This window comes from Platalea leucorodia, assembly GCF_965183815.1.
Source record: "Platalea leucorodia genome assembly, chromosome: 5".
Taxonomy (NCBI): Eukaryota; Metazoa; Chordata; class Aves; order Pelecaniformes; family Threskiornithidae; genus Platalea; species Platalea leucorodia.
Genome location: NC_138827.1, coordinates 72,433,956 through 72,452,537, shown reverse-complemented (window position 1 = coordinate 72,452,537; position 18,582 = coordinate 72,433,956). Strand labels below are relative to the sequence as shown.

Here is an 18,582-nt window from a genome sequence, read left to right as displayed (position 1 = left end):
GTCACTTTACATGCACAGAAACACAACCCAAGTTACACCACGAAGACACAGACCAGGCAGAACGCCGCAGCCCCACACGGGGAACCACTCACCGCCGCGGGGGCAAAGCCGCTACCGCACCTCACCGCCCGGCCGGGGGTGCAGCAAGGCGGCCCCCGGGCTGAGGGGGAGGCACCGGACCCCCGCCTCCAGCGGCGAACGGGCCTGCGAGTGCCCCACGCTCCGGCCCTGAGGGGAACGGGGGGCACCTCGTCCCCTGCGCCCGCCGCCAGCCTCCCCCCCCCTCACACCCCTCCGCACCACAGCCCCGGGGCGGGATACACAAGCGCGGGCCCCACCCGCCGCTCCCCGGGGGGGGAAGAGCGCGGCACGGCCCACGGCGGCGGTGCCGCCGTGGGCCGTGCCGCGCTCTTCCCCCCCCGGGGAGCGGCGGCGGATCCAGAAGGGCTCTACTCAACCGCACCTCGGTTCCCTCAGGCGCCGCCATACCAACCGCCCCTCCGCGCACGCGCCCTCGAGCCGGGATGGGGCGCGCGCGGAGGGCGCCGGGAGAGGTGGCGGCGCGCGGCCTCTCGGGAGCCGGGGCGCGCGCGCGCGCGGGGCAGGCTGGGCGTTGTGGTCTCCACGGTAACCCGGCCGCGTGGCGCAGCGGCAGCATGGCGCAGCTGACGGCGCGGTTCCGCACCGAGAACCGCCGGTGAGGGGAGGCCCGCCCGGGGTTGGGGGGGGTGTGTGGGGTGGGGTGTGAGGTGGGGGTAACGCGGAGGCGGTAACGGCGCTGTGTGCCCGCAGGTACGCCGTGGAGGATGTCCCCTTCTCGGTGCCCGCGGCCTCCGAGACCACCGACCTCAGCCACCTCATCAACAAGCTGCTGGCGGCCGGTAACGGTAGGTGCCGGGGCGGGGGCGGCCGCTTCTCCCAAGAGGGAGCTCAGAGCAACCCCCGAGCAGGCGCCTGTCCTTCAGAGCCGCTCTGCCGAGAGGTGACCGAGTTCCGCTTCATCCCCCTGTTTCTGGGCAGGCGCCCCAGGGCAGGGCGCAGGCTGCGGCTCTGCCATGAGCTCCCCCACGCCACTCAGGGTGGTGCTTTGGCTGAACTCGGCCCGTTCCAGTGCGTGGTGCCGCAAGCGGGACGGCTCAGGGCCGGCCCGGCCAAAGAAACGTGCTGTCGGGGTCAGGAGCAGCACCCTGGCACCCACAGGCCCCTGGGTGGGCTCAGGCTGCAGCCTGAGCCGGGCCTGCCCCTCTGTTTTGGGCTGGCTGTCCGGAGTAAGGCCCTCTTTGAGCTTGATCTGAAACTCAGCAGATGCCAGGGCTGGTGGGCAGTCCCAGGAGAAATGCTCCAAAGGCTGCATTAGCGTGTGCCCAGCATCACAGACCAAGCTGCCCCCGCAAGTCGGAATGGAAGTGTTCCCCAAAACCTGGCAAAAGAACTAATGAAACCAAAGGTTGGGTTTTTATGAAAGGCTTTGAGAAGAGCTCAGCCGTTCTGTCAGCGCTAGCTGAAATGGGCCTGACTGACTTGAAAGATTTTTGGGGGAAAGACACCTGTGCAATGTTGTTGAAAAATCCCATTTTCTATAAGAAACTAGACTAATTGTATCTTAACCTGCTGAGATTTCTGCTTGTTGCTTTTAACCCATGAAATTACAAACAACCTTGAATAGAAAACTAGTGCGCAGTGCAATGCCCTTGTCAAAATGTGGGGCCTTTGTCAACTATGCCATTACAGAGGGAGATATATGAACTGAAAATTCTTAGGATTTTCCTATTGCTGCCTCAAATACAGTGCTCTAGCTAGTGATGACAAAGATGTGGGCTAGCAGTGGCAAGCTCCATCCAGAAAGTGATGAGGTGCCACTGGGGTTTGATTAGACGTAGCTACAGAGAAGAGGATTTAGAAATTAATATGTTAATAATAAGAGGCAAACTTAACTCTTTGAACCCCAACAGCAAATTTTCCTTCTCTCTTAACTCACAGAATCCTGTGAAATTCATGGGCTGCCCACTAAAAACTGGAGAAGAAACCAACTGTTTTGTAGAGTGGGGTTTTTTTGTTTGTTTTTTGTCTTTTTGAACCTTTTGCTGGCTCCATTCTCCTGAACCATTCACAGAATGATGCTGTACTTGATGGTATCAAATAGTGACACCTGAACACGGATTTTTTCTAAATTTTTTTCAGCGGATCACAAATATGTGGAATTTGACTTCCTTATCAATGGCCAGTTCTTGCGTATGCCGCTTGTCACGCACATGGAGATGGAAAATATCTCCACAGTAAGTCATACTCGATCTCTCCCCGTCTTGGACAGTAGAACAGATTTAGCCAGTTTACTTCAATTTGATTTAGGCATTACACTGTTATCCTGACTAGGTAGATTTCCTTGCTCAGTTTTATTTCTTTTCTGACTTTCCCAGGAGAGTTCCCTGTATGTTTAAATCCATTCTGAACTGCAAAGTGATTAGAGAGTATGGGACTGTGCAAGGAACTTCATTATCCAATCTGTTGTCTGTATACAGTTCAGAGAGGAAATTCTTGTCTTATTCAGTTCATCATTAATATATTTTTGTCTCCTACTCTATTAGTTACATTGGGGGATAATGGGGGAGGTTAGTAGTACCTCTAGAAAATGTTGTGATGTATTTTAGACACCAGTTTTATACGGGTAAATACAGAAAAAGAGGAACCTGAGAAGAATGAAATTATTTGCTTTTGCTTCCGGCTTGCTATTAATAGTAATTTGATTAAAAATATGGAAAGCAATATAATTCAGGCACTTTTTTCTGAAGACTTTAATTCCACTAACATGGCAAGGGACTTGAATACCAAGATCTTCACCCAATAAACTTTTATATTTACACCACACTACAGTTAAATATTACTGTTATTGATTAAAAAAAAATAAAACCACACTAAATAAGCATTTTGTCTGTGAGCTCAGGAAGAAGTGGTGGAAATAGAGTATGTGGAGAAATATATGGCCCCTCAGCCAGAGGAATGCATCTTCCATGATGACTGGATCAGTTCTGTTCAAGCCACTGAAGAATGGTACCGCACTAAGCCAATTCTAAGTTTTGTCTTGCTTATTCTTGTTGTGTGCAGAGGACTCCGTGGTGTCAAATGGAGTGCTGTTCTGTCTCTTTAATAATTTGGGGCTTTTTTTTTTTCCCCTTCTTTGCTCTGTTTTTGTTTTATTTTTTTAACCTGTCAAGTCAGTCACCTACTTGCTTTTGTAAGCAGTTCAGTTTTAACACCTCTATTCGATGCTGACAGTGACTTTAACACAAGTAGAAAACAGCTAGAGTCACTGAACATGAGATACTGTTAATACAAATGGATAATACAAATGCTGCTTACTATTCTTTCTCTTAAAGGACAGCAAGATTTCCTTATCTCTCTTTTTAACTTAAACCCTTGACTTCAAATGTGACATTTATTAGCAACAAGTATAATAGTGTACCTTTATGCAGAGCTTTGCTTTAAAAAAAACAACCAACCATAATTGTTCTTTTCTACTGTATTTTCACATCCATTTTCCAATCAACTAGGTAATGTTTCTATATTAAGTAATGGTTTTAAAATGCTTTGAGATCCTCCAGTAATATACCACGAACAACAAATAATCTTTTATTTTTAACGACATATACGATCTTAAGTCTCGCCTACCAGAATATGCAGTGCTCTCATTGCTTTTCTTTTTGGCCTGTACTCCTACCCTTGCAGTTGTAGGTTTTAACGAAGCTTTGCTCTGTAACAAAAAGATTTTTTTTACTTTTCCAAACTCTCTCTCTTTTTTTTTTTTTAACACACAAAGTAGCTATATTTTTAATTCATTTCAGCTAACCAATTACTATGCTAATATTTTTCCATGTTTCTCATTGAGGCTTTTTTTCATAAAAACATCGTTGGTTTTAAAGATAATAATGTTACAAATTCTGTACCCTGTAGGATATTAACTGGCTGCTACGATCAGACTGCACGAATCTGGTCTTTGGAAGGAAAATCCATCATGACAATAGCTGGGCATACAGAAGTAGTGAAGGATGTGGCATGGGTGAAGCAAGGTCAGTATATATATTAGGGGAGTAATAATAGTTTGATTTATTGGGGGAGAAATGTCAGCATTCCTTAACCATGAATATTTAACTATCTAAATGCTACAATTATTTCGATCTCTGTCAGTGGTGTTAGAAATGAAGTCATGGTGAGAGTAAAGCAGTCCTTTAAGAGTAATGAGTATGGTTAGTTTAACATGTACATTGTCTATCCACCTTGCAGTCTTCGTTAGCAAATACTGGTATGTATATTTATATTAATTGTACTTGCAGGGTAACATGAATGTAAAGTGAGATATTGTACGAGTTTCTATCTATCTGCTATTTCTTCTTTGACTAGAACAGTTATATATAGACTATAAAGACTTCGGAAAGCTGAGTTGGATGTGAGCATGACTTTTTTTTCTTCCTCAGATAGTTTATCATGCCTGTTGCTCAGTGCTTCTATGGACCAAACTATCCTGCTATGGGAGTGGAATGTGGAGAAAAACAAAGTGAAAGCCCTTCACTGCTGCCGGGGACATGCTGGGAGTGTAGACTCCATAGCTGTTGATTGCACGAGAACTAAAGTGAGTGACTCCTGGAATGAAATTTTTTTGTCTTTTGGGGTGTTAGGAGCCTGTATCTCAAAAATTGTCTTTTTGTCCCTGCATAGGTACTAGACATCATGTTATTATGAGTGACACACTGTTCAGTTTCCAGTCTTGTTATAAATGGTGGTTATTGAGGATTAGGAGTGCTACATCAACACTAGGCCATCTTTTCAAAGGGATGCACTTAACCTCTAATGTCACAAAAAGCTGAAGGTGACTTTAGCTAGCACAAGCCATTATACTGCCGCTTTTGACTGCTGTGAGTGAAGTTGAATGTTTATTTTTAAGTAAATTTTACTTTTAACGCATGTGAATTTTGCGTTATAATGAACTCTTTTCAAATTTGACCTAAATTTTCACAGTAGTTTTGGTGGGAAAAAAATTTCCAGAATGATACTCAGAAAAAGCAGGTGGTAGAAGAGGTCAGGTCCTTTCCCTTTATCCAGGAATTCAACAGGTAAGAGCACTCACACCAAAGGTGGAGTCATTGCTCCCAGCTTGACTCAATATCAGACAGGTTAAAGTCAAACATTTTGGTGCTGAAGGAAATAAGGAGATATTTTGTAGATATTTTTCCGGCAAAGGAAGGAAAAAGAATAATTTGATCTATGCCAAACTTTTTTTTTTTTTTTTTTTTTTTTTTGAGGAGCCCAGCACTGTTCTTCATGTGTTATAACCCATTGGTTAATTTTTTAAGCAGGAACTGTATTTAGTATGGCTTACAAGGTGTGTCTGGATCGACTTTTAACAAAATGTTTCTGTTCATACAGTTCTGCAGTGGGTCCTGGGATAAGATGTTAAAGATCTGGTCTGCAGGTAAGATAAGTGTAAGCTGGGATTCTTGGCTCTCTTAAAAACACCTGTACTTGGAACAACCTGAAAGATGAATATCTGAATACTTTAAGAAAATTTGAGTCTGTAATATTAAAAACAAGGTAGAACTTTTTTTTTTTTTTTGTAAGCTTTGTAAGGCTATACATCACTATATTAAGTTGCTGGTTTGGTTGGTAACGCAATTTCAGATATGGTTATCAACTGCATGCTGATGTTTATTTTATTCAGAACACAGTACTTTTTTTGTTTATTTTTAATGGATTTATATAAATATGCAGGTTTCAGTATAGACTGCTTACAAATCAAAAGTTTGTGGGTAATTTTCCTGTTCTATTATTGACACCATAATATGGAGGAGAGTAAGATGACCAGGTCTTCTCTAGAAATGTAGACTAATCCCATTTGATCTGAATGCTTTCTTTCACTGTTCAAGTCATATTCTTTCAGTTTGGGAGTATATATGTAGGTATTGTATCTAAAAGAAAGATTGTGTTTATCACACACGTGAATTACTGTTGGAAGATTCCATGAGTAAGGATGGTCTTAAAAATTCATTGGACTTCATCTTAAAACTGCGTGACCTGGAGAATATCACTTAATTTGCATTCATTTTCCTCTTGCTCAAAATGGAGATAATACTGATTTGATCAGAGGTGTAAGTTTAAAATATTCATGCACCATAGACAGGTTATGTACTGTAAATATGGGGTTTTGCTTAATTACTTATACGAAAATGCAATTGAAAAACCTCTAGATCAAGTCTGACTGTCTTCTGTCACAGTACCTACGGATGAAGAGGATGAAATGGAGGAAGCAGCTAACAGACCACGGAAGAAGCAGAAAACTGAACAGTTGGGACTAACAAGGGTAAGATGAGTTCCACATTTGTCCAGGATTTTATTTTAGAAGAGCGGCCACACAAAATAATTTCTCTTTTTTAAAATTAACTATATGAAAACTTCTGGTGATATGTCTCAGGCTGATCAGACACATAGTTTTATTTGTTGAAAGAACAGATTTTTTGACAATATTCCATCTACTCTCCTCTTGCCTTTAAATTCTAGACTCCCCTGGCAACCCTCTCTGGCCACACAGAAGCTGTTTCCTCTGTGCTGTGGACAGATGCTGAAGAAATTTGCAGTGCATCGTGGGACCACACCATTAAACTCTGGGACGCTGAGACTGGAGATCTCAAATCAACTTTGGTGAGATCGTTGTACTTTCTCTGTAGGTTCAGCGGAAGTCCAGCTCAAAGAAAATAGTTGTGCAAAATAGTAGCACCTCTCTGAGAGTTACTATTTTCTTTTCTGACAGACAGGAAACAAAGTGTTTAATTCTGTCTCCTACTCACCACTGTGTCGACGCCTCGCATCCGGGAGCACTGACAGGCATATTAGACTATGGGATCCTCGCAGCAAAGGTGAGCTAAAACACATGTGCTCTCAAAGTTGTTTTTTCAAAATCAGAACTTCTCCCTGTTGGGAGACATCTCACAAACTGTTTTCTGGTCCCTTTGCTTGAAACAAGCCATTTGGGGGCTTTTATTAAGTGCAAAGATTACATCTATTTTCCGTAATCCAGTGCAAGACTTCTTGTGATTTCTCACTTAAAAATTTAGATAACTAACTTGGCTTAGGTTCCCCCCCCCCTTTTTTTTTAAACTTACTAATGAATGCTCAACTGTGCAGTTGCAGGCCTGAACTTTTTTTTTTTTTGTAAGGTTCAACCTAAGTTGGTCGGACCATAATTAAAGTGAAGTAGTAGTCAGTTTGTTAAGATATAGTGGTGCCATGTTTGACAGGATTGCGGATGAATCTAGTAGGCTCAATCATAAGTTATTTCATATACTGTTTAGTTGTTTAGCTTCTATAAATCTAATCCAGAGTTTAACAGTATTATTTTCTTATATGTTAATAATAAAAGCTTTTTGTTGTTGTTCACTTTTTTCAAAAGTCTTTGAAAAGAAAGTTTAGTGACAAGAAAATACATTCTGAGGTTGTTTTGTTTTGTTTTTCCCCAGAACTTGTGTGGCTTATATTTTTGTTTAAAGTTCACTTTGATTCTTAAAGTTAGAATTACTGGTGGGAGAAACACTTACCTTGAACACAAATATGTTGCTGACTGCTTTTCTCACTGGATTTTGTATGCATCTTAGAAGTGCTGGTTTCAGGTGGCATCTACTGATGTCTTCCCCCCCTCCCTCCTCCTTTTTCTGTTCAGATGGCTCCTTGGTTCTCCTGTCTCTGACATCTCACACAGGCTGGGTGACATCTGTGAAGTGGTCACCTACCCACGAGCATCAGCTGATCTCTGGATCTCTGGACAACATTGTGAAGCTCTGGGACACAAGGAGGTAAAATAAACGTGTTCTTTGCTGTTCAAAGGCATGTAAGCTTACTGGGTCAGTTAACCTAATGAAACAGCAAAAGCAGTCTGAGACATTCATTGGAAATGCCTGTGGTGTTTTTGAAAATCCTCTAGATTTTAGGAGTGAAGCATATAACGAAAGGGAGAAAAATTACTTGTAGTCTACCAGAGGACCTGTGCTTTACCATCTGAGCGAGCTGTATGGCGTTCCAACACAGGACTTACCTGGCGTTAACAGCAGCATTGATTGACACGCAGAAGGCAGCAACCATAACGTTGCTGCTGGGATGAGGAACAGCAGAAGGTCTGCTAACAATTCCTCTATTTCAAGGAACAAAATACATTCTCTTTCTAAGGAATGAGCCTAACAGTGCGAAGTTTCACTTGATACTCTTTTCAGGCCTTTCATTACAAATTTCCAAGGAATGAAGTGGTTTGCATTCAGAAGACATAAATGGCTTTTCTGGAAAACACACACAGTCGAGCAGCATCCACACATGGAAGAAGGAAACTATATAATAAACTGTTCCTAACAAGCAGATTGATTAAATTTCAGTCTCAAGGTAGTTTGCAAGCAGGCGAAAAATGTTGCTACTTTTCTCTTTGGGGGTGTAAGACAGGTTAACACTGATGTGATCAGCTCTGGAGAAAGCAGAGAAAACGTCACAGACGGTAGATACCTGTACTCTGAAAGTATTTATAACTGCTAGACCACATCTGTTTGATAGCATTGTGATAGTATTTCTTCCAGAGACCAATTCTGTTTTCTGTGATTGTTCACGTAACTTCAAACGTGTGACTGTAAATACCTGTGTTTTACCAGTTGCAAAGCTCCTCTGTATGACTTGGCTGCTCATGAAGACAAGGTTTTGTGTGTGGACTGGACAGAAGCAGGGGTAAGAATCTGAAGAACAAGTTACTCAATTTATATGGGTGGTGGTTAGGAAGAGGGCTAAAAGCAGTCATGGACTATTTTTTCCTTTATGCTTAGCGATAGAAGAGAACAGGAAGTTTTAGTTGTGCTGTGGTTGATACTGGGTTGATAACTGGGTCTTACTGTCATACGCACTGCAGCACTTTCCCATGGTACTGTGCAAAGGAGTAGGATGGGAGTTTAAGCTCTGTAGCATTAAGTGGGCGTTACACTGATGTTCCAAACAAGGAGAGACATGAGAACAGCACCACACCTTGCTGAGAAAATACATGTTCTAAGGTACCATTTGCTGCCATGGAGACTAAGGCAGCAGCATGAACTGACAGCTGGGGCATGGCAGTACGTGTAGAAGGGGGGAACTATATAATCCTCTATAGCAAGCTCTTCTGCTTGTAGTGGTACACACGTCTATAAAATGGGAAAACAACATTTTGTTGATGTTCAAGATTCTCAGTGTGGCTCCTGTTCTCAGTAAAAGGCAGGAAGAGCTTTAGAAATTTTCCTGCAAAAACTTTGCTTCTAATTTTAGGAGGAGGAGAAGAGACAAGGTTGCTTCTGCACTTTGATTCTGGGTTTTAGTCATGCATTAACAGTTCATTATTCATTACTCATTACTTCTTTTTATGTCTTCAAAGGAAAGAAAATCAGTCCTCAACATTTGTGTAGGTATTTTGCTTAGTTCTGACATTAATCACAGTTTTCTTTTCCTCTCATCAGTTGCTATTGAGTGGAGGTGCAGACAACAAACTGTATTGCTACAGATACCCAGCTACAGCCTCTGATGTTGGAGCATGAAGGTCACCAGCCAGAAGACTTAAAAAAAAAAAAAAAAAAAATTTTTTTTGCAGCAGTTGCTCTCTGTTAGCAGCTCTACACAACCAACATGTGAAGAAAGGAGGTTTTTGTTGCTCAGAGAGCTGTTGTTCCTGTTTTTTGTATTGGTAACCTATATCCATATTTGTCATGGAAAAATGGCAACAAGCAGTTACAAATATGATTAGTGTGAAACAAAGCAAAGGGCGTTTCCTCCCTTTTTGATGGCTTTGAATTAACATTTTTTAAATGACTATTTGTATAGCCCTTTTAATAAGGGGTAAACTGTTCCTGATACTTAGAGAAAAATTACTCATTGGACTAAATTATTTTTTGAGTTTACCTGCTTTCCCTTGAGAAAAAAATAAAGCTTTTATCTACAGGTCATTGGTTTAGTGCTTCACTTCAGATAAAAATCAGACTTCAGCTCGCCTTTCAGTATGGCTGTTGGCAGTTCTTACAATTAGGTCCTTAATTGATGAACGCAGGCTTCTTTCTAGGCTGAAGACTTAGTATGTTTGCAGTGCAAATGGTATGATATACAGGAACTTGACAGACTTACTGGCAGATGAAATATTCCATTTTTTGTTGCTCATAAATTAGGGCTGTAAATTACTTTATGAGAATGTGCCTGCCTTGTGCCACAGCACATGTTATGTTGCAGTACAACTAATGTGGTATCTTACACTCCTAAAAAGCAGCAGATGTATAGAAACAAGTGGAGGATCACGCAGAGAAGGCGGAAGAAAAATTAATTTGTTCCTAGAAAAAATGGATACAAAAAGTTGCAATAGCTTTTAGGTTGATAAGTACTATCCAAACATGCTCATTTTCTCTGCTGATGGTCTTGCTTTTAATTCAGCATTTAAATGAAAAAGCTATTACTGCAGTTTGTTAGATGCTGTATATGTGATGTTAAAACAGCAGTTTAACAATGTGGAAACCAAGCTTGAATATCTTCACTAATGTCTTAGCTTTCAATAAACGTAAGGCCCGTACAGCACAGTCAAGTCAAATGCTTAAATTGCAAGGTTAATTTTTCTTTGAAGAGTGAAAACTCTGACCTCCAGGTTTACAATACGGACAAGTTCTGAGTAAGCAGTTTAGGAAATACCAGACCAGCAAAACTATGGAGAAAACAGCAAGAGTACAGGGGAAGGATTTGTGATCCCTTGGCTCTGCAAGTAATGTACTGCAACTAATAGACTAACCTTTATTTACAAGGGCTGCTTACAAGGAATTAGTTGTCTTGCCATCATCTTATTACCCATGTGCACGTTCTTAGTACGTGCTTCATTCTTTCTAAAGCAATAGACACTATTCATACCTTAATGGAGCGACTAATTATATTTTTTTCTTATTTAAACTTTATTCCTTTAAAACATTGCCTTCTATTTACTCCACAAACTGGAACTTGGCAGATGTGGTGTGAATAACTATTTTGTTTTGTAAACCTACCAAAAATACAAAGGATTTTTTGAGTAGGAATTTAGTATGTGCTGGAACATGCAGTATCCCTTCATTCCCACTACTACAGATTTGTATAATTTCACATGCACATTTGTGGATATGCCAGTCTATTCTAGCCATCATTGGCTTAATATTCATAAAAGTTTAAAAAAAACTCTAATAATTTTTTAGTATGAAAATGGAAGAGAGTAATATCCTCTTTAGGTAATCCTTAATCCAATGTATCTGACTTTTGGAGGTCTTAACCAGGTCAAGTTTGGAGATATTTTTAGTGGAAAGCAAGACAGTGAAGGAAGTTTGGAAACTAGTTTGCTTCATTTCTCTTCAAGACTCCCAGTGACCACTTAATTTAAAGTCTTGAGCTATTTTGTGTATTATAAGAAACATTCATTTCATTACTCTCTTTTCACTTTTCCTTTTGGATAAATTATGCTCGAGCATAGCTTTTAGAATTACTGTGGTATTTTACAGTCAGCTAGCTGCGGAGCTCCTCCAGCCAATTAAGTAGTTGATAAAAATAAGTGCGTTCTCTTATATGCATGTGTCAAAAGACTCATGAATGCAAGACAGGTAAGATTAATGCGGTTTTCTTGCCTTCCCAGAAAGATTTAAAAAACACTTTTTAAAAAGGTCATGTCAGTTGGACTGTCAACTTAGCTTAGAAAGATTAATATTATTTAGAATTAAGAAATCCCAGCTGGCATTAATTGTTTCAGTTTCAAACACTGAATCCATTAGATCTACCACACTTGTCACCTCTAGTAAATATACAGAGTGTAACTAGAACGGTAGGTTTCAGTAGACCACAGTTCAGAAGCAGGAGGGGTTTTACACCCTCCTCTCACTTTGGGTTCTCTTATTTGGAAAAGTACTGTGTCAGACACAGAAAGAAGCAACTAAGTAAACCATATTAACATTATGAAGTGGTATCAGCACAAGTACACCACCTTTTTGGAATGCATCTGTATTACCACTGTCTATAAATTATCCTAGAACCTACAAAAATACTTTTTAGATTTGGCTGACTGACAGTTCTTTGGATAAGCTGTAATCTTAATTAAAACATTTTAATAAGAATATTTGTTTTCCTCCAAACATGCAGTTCTTTCATTTAAAATAATGATGTGAAATTAGAATGGCCAGCATGAGTTGATTTTAAAATTGCAAAAGAACTGAGTCAAAAACAAACTTGGTCTTCCAGAATCAAGGTGCTGATGGTGATTCTACTCACAAAAATACTTCCCCCCCCTCCCCCCCAAAAAAAAAAAAAAAAAAAAAAAAACAAAAAAAACACATTTCTGCATATTGGTAGTGGCCTGGTAGCATAATATAGAAGAGTAAAGAACTTGTATGCACTAACAGTTTTCCTTAAACATCAAAGTGATACTGCAAGTGAGGAGAATAAAGACAATAGTCAACTACTGCAAGCTTTACTCATTTTTTGTATCCATGGGGATGGGGGGGTGGGTTTGGTTTTGAAAGGTTGTGCAAGAAATTGTCCTCTTTCATCTTTTCATTCTGCACTGCCACCTGACATAAACGTAACTTTACAAGCACACATACGCTGCCTCTAAACACAGTTCAAACAACATAATGCATTAAGACACAAGCATTAGTTTAAGACAAGGGCTCACCTGCTTGGTCCTTGGTTTAGGACCACTTGCATTTTCTGTTGATGTATTTGCTCTTCCCCATCTGGTTCTTTCAGCTTTCTTCTTGCTTTAAGACTTTCATCTTTGCTTCTGGATGATTGCCATCGCTTTCCGACAGCCAGCCCTGGCAGAGCACTGGTTTTTCCTCTCTTCTTGGCATTTTGTTTAGTTTTTTAATCTTTAATTTCTCAGCCTTCTCTCAACTAGGAGATCGAATTAATAACAAGGGGAGGGGGAAGAAAACTGTAAATGTTCCAGTGAAAGTGACACACAACTTAAATCGCCATGGGTGGATAATGCCATTCACCGTGGTACCACCCACCAGGTCAGCGCCTTTTCCATAAACCATGCAGACCCCCACCAGGGAAGGGCACGTCAGCTCACCCACAGCGCTGGGGGCGGCAGCCTCAACCCACACGCCGGTCATGGCTTTAAGACCCCCAAACTCACCTCAGATACCTGCTCCCCAGTCAAATGCTTTGCTGCTGGGCCCTCTGCTCTGGGTGTGAGCTGCTGAGGGGTGCACCATGTGCTCTGCTGGAGGCACAGGCGAGAGCAGGAGAGGACAGGCTGACAGGAGACTGTGGGTTGCTTAGGCTGCAGTTTTTATGAGTTTGGGGCAAGGACACAGATCCCCAGCCAGCGCTGCTCTGCCTATTCCTTTCAACATACAGCCCATAGCCTGGTGGTGAGGTTTTTCCTTCATGAAAATGAACTTACATGAAGTTTAAACGAGTTCTGACACAAAACTGGGAGGAGGAGTGGCTGATACACCAGAAGGCTGTGCTGCCATTTAGCAAGGCCTGGACAGGCCAGAGTTGGGCAGAGAGGAACCTAACGAAGTTCAACAAAGGCAAGTGTAGGGTCCTGCACCTAGGGAGGAATAACCCCATGCACCAGTACAGGTTAGGGGCTGACCTGCTGGAAAGCAGCTCTGCAGAGAAGGACCTGGGAGTCCTGGTGGACAAGTTAACCACAAACCAGCAATGTGCCTTTGTGGCCAAGAAGGGCAATGGCATCCTGGGGTGCATTAGGAAGAGTGTGGCCAGCAGGTCGAGGGAGGTTATCCTCCCCTTCTACTCAGCCCTGGTGAGGCCGCATCTGGAGTATTGTGTCCAGTTCTGGGCTCCCCAGTTCAAGAAAGACAAGGAACTACTGGAGAGAGTCCAGCGAGCACTACGAAGATGATTAGGGGACTGGAGCATCTCTCTTATGAGGAAAGGCTGAGAGAGCTGGGTCTGTTTAACCTGGATAAGAGGAGACTGAGAGAGGATCTTATCAATGCTTACAGATATCTTAAGGGCAGGTGTCAGGAGAATGAGGCCAGACTCCTTTCAGTGGTGCCCAGCAACAGGATAAGGGGCAACGGGCACAAACTGAAACACAGGGAGTTCCAGCTGAATAGGAGGAAAAACAACTTTACTTTGAGGGTGACAGAGCACTGCAACAGGCTGCCCAGAGAGGCTGTAGAGTTTCCTTCTCTGGAGATATTCAAAACCTGCCTGGATGTGATCCTGTGCAACCTGCTCCAGGTGAACCTGCTTTAGAAGGGGGGTTGGACTAGGTGATCTCCAGAGGTCCCTTCCAACTCCAACCATTCTGTGATTCTGTGACTTGGATTTCTACTCCCTGTCAGAATGGGGCTGCCAAGCTGGCCCTCACACGCCCCAGTCCAGGGGTGAATACAGTTTATGGATTATCAACCTGCTTCATTTAACACTATTATTTGTTTTATTGCATCTTTTTGTTTCCTTGTTTGTTAAAAAAAAAAAAAGTATTCAGAATTAAAAAAAAAAAGTTATTCACATTTGGTAGGATTAGTTATTGTTTACCTGTAAGTTTTACTAAACATGCTTTGCGAATGCCTAATTGTGGCAGGTTGTGTGTCACACTATCCCCGTTGGACCTCTGTATGATAGTTAAATGACTGAGGAAAACAGCTTTTCAGAGAGCAAGGCTGAAGATCCTGTTCTGATGGGCAGAACTACCTTTGATTTCTAGTCCAACATCCCAGCAAACAGAATGGCTATTTGGCTGGTTCAGCACCAATGCCAGCGTAAGCTTCAACTTTCCCTACAGCTGACTCCTGCTTGGCCAACGCAGGTGAGAGAAGCACGCAGCCACAGTGAGCTGCACAGACTGCTTTGTTGGAGAGCAACAAGCTACGGGAGCTTATGTTGCAATTCATATGCCAAAAAAGCCCAATCGAGTTAGAATCACCAATTTTGTCTGCACGTTGGCAGAGATCTCAAATTAGGGGCAAAACTGGGGTTAAAATTAATTGTCATGAAAAGCAATTTAAATTGTCCTGTAAGCTGCATGAAATGAGTGGCTTTTCAGCTGCCAGTGAGAGGCTGGCTGAGTCTGGTCTAGGAAAGACAGCTGCTCAGTCTGGATGAGTCTACCAAACCGTCCAAATCAAGACATGTACAGTATGGAATGCTGAAAACATAACTCAGACCACAAAAATGTAAATTTCTGTAGCAGTTACAATATTCATATTCAAAACTTCAAAATGTCAAATTTGCATATCTTTGCAATTTATTCCATTGGGCAACTAGTAGCCTGTGGCCAACAGGGGATCTTAGTATGAGTTTAAATGTCTGTAAAACTAAACAAACATTGAAATAAATGCTCTGTGATTGCTGCTGAGACTTTCAGCTTATAATTTAAGCAAAGAAATGTCTTTAAGTGTTTGAAACCATCTCTGAATGCAAATCAGAATTCACAAAAAGCTGTATGGAGAAATATGATATGCCAATTATAGCAAAACATCCCAATCATCTAGATTGCTTGTCCAAAAGGGTCCCCCTCAGCACGCTTTCTATTGCCCATGGTCTGTAAATTTAGGGTAGGGAAGTTCTGATCTTCAGTCAGACCACAGCTGCTATAAACTGCACGTGAAAGACCGTTGAGATTACTTGGAAGAGCGTTCAGGAAATGCTCACTGACTTAATTGCTCTCCTTTAACTCTATCCCAGTTGTTGAAAACCATTCACGTTTGTTATACGCACATGCACACCCAGAGCTAGCTCATGGATTTCTGCACACAAGACAGGTCAAAAGAGCAGCCAGTGGTCGACAATCCAGAAGAAATATTGGAAACTGAAACAAGCTCACCAAAGAATGAAGATGACTATGTGGTAACATCTGATGCAGAGCTGGATGCCAAATTAGAGATAAACCTAAGGATCGTAAGCAGTGTCAGTATGAAACGATATGTAGAATATGAATACGTGAAAATGGCATCGTTTTTCCTGCCACTAACAAGTACCAGTTGTTACTTTCAACAGGGCAGTCTCAGTCATTTGTATCATCTGAGAAGCCCAAAAAATGGTACCTAGTGTTAGAATTGCATTATTGCTTTCTGAATCTGTTCAACATCGAAGAGGAGGACTTTCTTAAATTATTCTCCACTCTAAATGGTGTCATTACCATGCCTGTGCACACATCCCTGCATACACTTAACATTTGGTGGAATAGCTTAGCAGACTTGAGTTTCCCGCATTAACCAAAGTGTTACCATAGTCTGCCAGCCAGATCGAGAATTCTTTCTGTCATATGGGGCTTGTCTGGGGATCGGGAGGATGACAACAACAAATAAGCTACACTCTCCCTTTTTAAAATACTTGCAGCATTGAAGACTACTGGGTGACGTAAATCCCTCATTTGTGCGATTCTAAGCCTGAAGGCACGTTGCTGATCGCACAGTGGATGCGGACACCCGGAGGCGCCTGCTGAAAGCATGTACTTTGAACTCAGGTCTGGAAGGCGCGGCATGGGTGTGCATTAGTGGGAAGAGTTGTTCATGCTATGATGTGGTTTGGATTCACAACAAACATCTGTTTTCTAATGTCCCCTGTTAAAGTAAATACAGTAATTTGTTTTCTAATTTAAAAAGCACAAATTTCCATCTCTTTCCCATCCTTTCCTTCTCAGGTTTTGCATCAACTTTAGCCTGAATCTTGGAAGGTTCACACAAATTTGGGAACACTTTTTGATCTTAAAAAAAAAACCCAAAAAACAAAAAACAAAAAAACAACCAAAATCTGACAGAATTTCACTGAGTTCCATCAGGGACCAGAATCTGTTTCTGTGCTTGTAAGATCACAGTGATCTTTGACTCTTCCACTCTCAATTTCAGATGAGAGATCTTATCTTTCAGCAGATCTTGGCTTGGTATTTCATTATTTTGGTGGACTTTGTCCATAGGATGAGGTGTTGGAATTTGCTGGCAGTAGGTTTTTTAATACTTGGAGCAGGGATCAAGTATAGTTCTTGCTGTTACACAAAAGATCTTTCTTCCATCTTGCATCAGCATGCAAGTGGTCCTCTTAATATATCCGTAGCATCTAAAAGAATAATAAATTAAATAATAATAAGGTTTTACCTTTAGGTTTAAGAGCATACAGAGACCCTCAACGGATAGTCTCTGTTGCTTCTCAGAAAATTGCACTATGGCCAGTAGTTATCTCCTGCAGTTAAAACACTAAACAAAATGTTTCCCATATCTAAACAGCACAGATTAAAGCAGATTCTGGTTTCAGTTACGCTGCTGCAACTCCAGAGCATGTCAGTTAAGACAGCGAAGCCTATCAAAATCAATGGACTTAATAGAGATTTACTGAGGAGCTTACATGCAGCCTATCTGAATGTAATTGACAATAATTAGATCTTGTATCTTGATGTAGCTGAAAACTGAGTCAGAACCAGCTTCTAAAAAATCAAATACTGCATGTCAGCGAAGCCTTTTCTGGAAGGAAATAAATAAGATTTGTCTTCATAGTAACTAAGCTTTGGAACAGAATGGTGAGGGGGAGGAGAGGATAGTTTTTCTCCCCTTCTAATCCAATCTATTTAAACAGAGGAATCAAAACAACACGTTTAGTATGAAAAATGCCACCTGAGATACTGGTGCCACAGAATCCAGCATGAACTCACCAAAGATGAGAAGATGAAGAGGCTACAGTTTCCTTATTTCCGTTTTACCAGTCTCTAGTCTGCTGCGATTTAAATGTACAAGTCCGGGGTGTCGTGTTGAAAAGAAACCATCATTTTTGCAAAGAGAGCAATTTACAACCCGTGCACCGTCCCACCATGCGCCATTCCAAATCTCTGTAGTATCTACAGTATTGCTTGCCAGATGTAAACAGAGGATTATGAGATACAAAATTTTATCTGACCAGATCATTCTCGAGAATAATAATGTTAGACTATGTACCAGAGAAGTCTGTTTTAATGAAAGAAATCTCTATTGCTAATCTTTTTCTCAGGTTGCTGCAGTGTAGTGCAGCAACTGAGAAAATATTTTCAGTTTCGGGATGTCTGAATTGTATCTCTCATATCTTGGCAGACACATTCGAAGCTAATCATTTTGCTTAGCTGGCTTGAGTATTGCTTTCACCGTTTCCTACTGGCCTTCTCTAATTACTTTTTATAATTTATGACACAGCAGTTTGTAGGGCTGCTACTGTAAAAAGTTAGGGAGAAATATAAGCTTTTTTATTTCCCTCCGCAGTAGTACCTTCTTGCTGTTTACTCTCCTTATTTTGCCACCTACTCTGTGTTTTATAAGGAAAGTATCTAGTTTCTTATTCCTCACAGGAGTATCAAGATCAAGGAGGTAAAAGTCTCCTTCCTTTTAAATATGTCAGGTTTTGACCTTTAGGCTAACATGTCCCAGTACAGCAGACACACCGGGTGCCTAATGCATTGCCGCTGTATTCCTCTTCCCACATACATTACTGACTACGCTATGACACTAGGGCCATTACGACAGGCAGTATTTGCCTTTGACACACCTTTTTGTCATTTACATTTACTCTGCAAATGTCTCTGCTATTAGTTTTTCCCCACCTTTAGAA

At 41.6% G+C, this 18,582-nt stretch overlaps 1 protein-coding gene across 1 annotated transcript; it reads left to right on the top strand.

Annotated features, from left to right (window-relative positions):
* The first annotated feature begins 615 nt into the window (after positions 1 to 615).
* On the top strand, positions 616 to 12,045 carry WDR12 (WD repeat domain 12). Its single transcript, XM_082311745.1, has 13 exons — positions 616 to 697; positions 793 to 887; positions 2,182 to 2,276; positions 2,942 to 3,048; positions 3,949 to 4,064; positions 4,470 to 4,624; positions 5,419 to 5,464; positions 6,264 to 6,349; positions 6,547 to 6,687; positions 6,797 to 6,902; positions 7,703 to 7,835; positions 8,673 to 8,745; positions 9,501 to 12,045. Exons 1-13 carry the CDS (start codon positions 657 to 659, stop codon positions 9,576 to 9,578), a joined length of 1,272 nt encoding a protein of 423 aa, XP_082167871.1. The 5' UTR covers positions 616 to 656; the 3' UTR covers positions 9,579 to 12,045.
* The last annotated feature ends 6,537 nt before the right edge of the window (positions 12,046 to 18,582 follow it).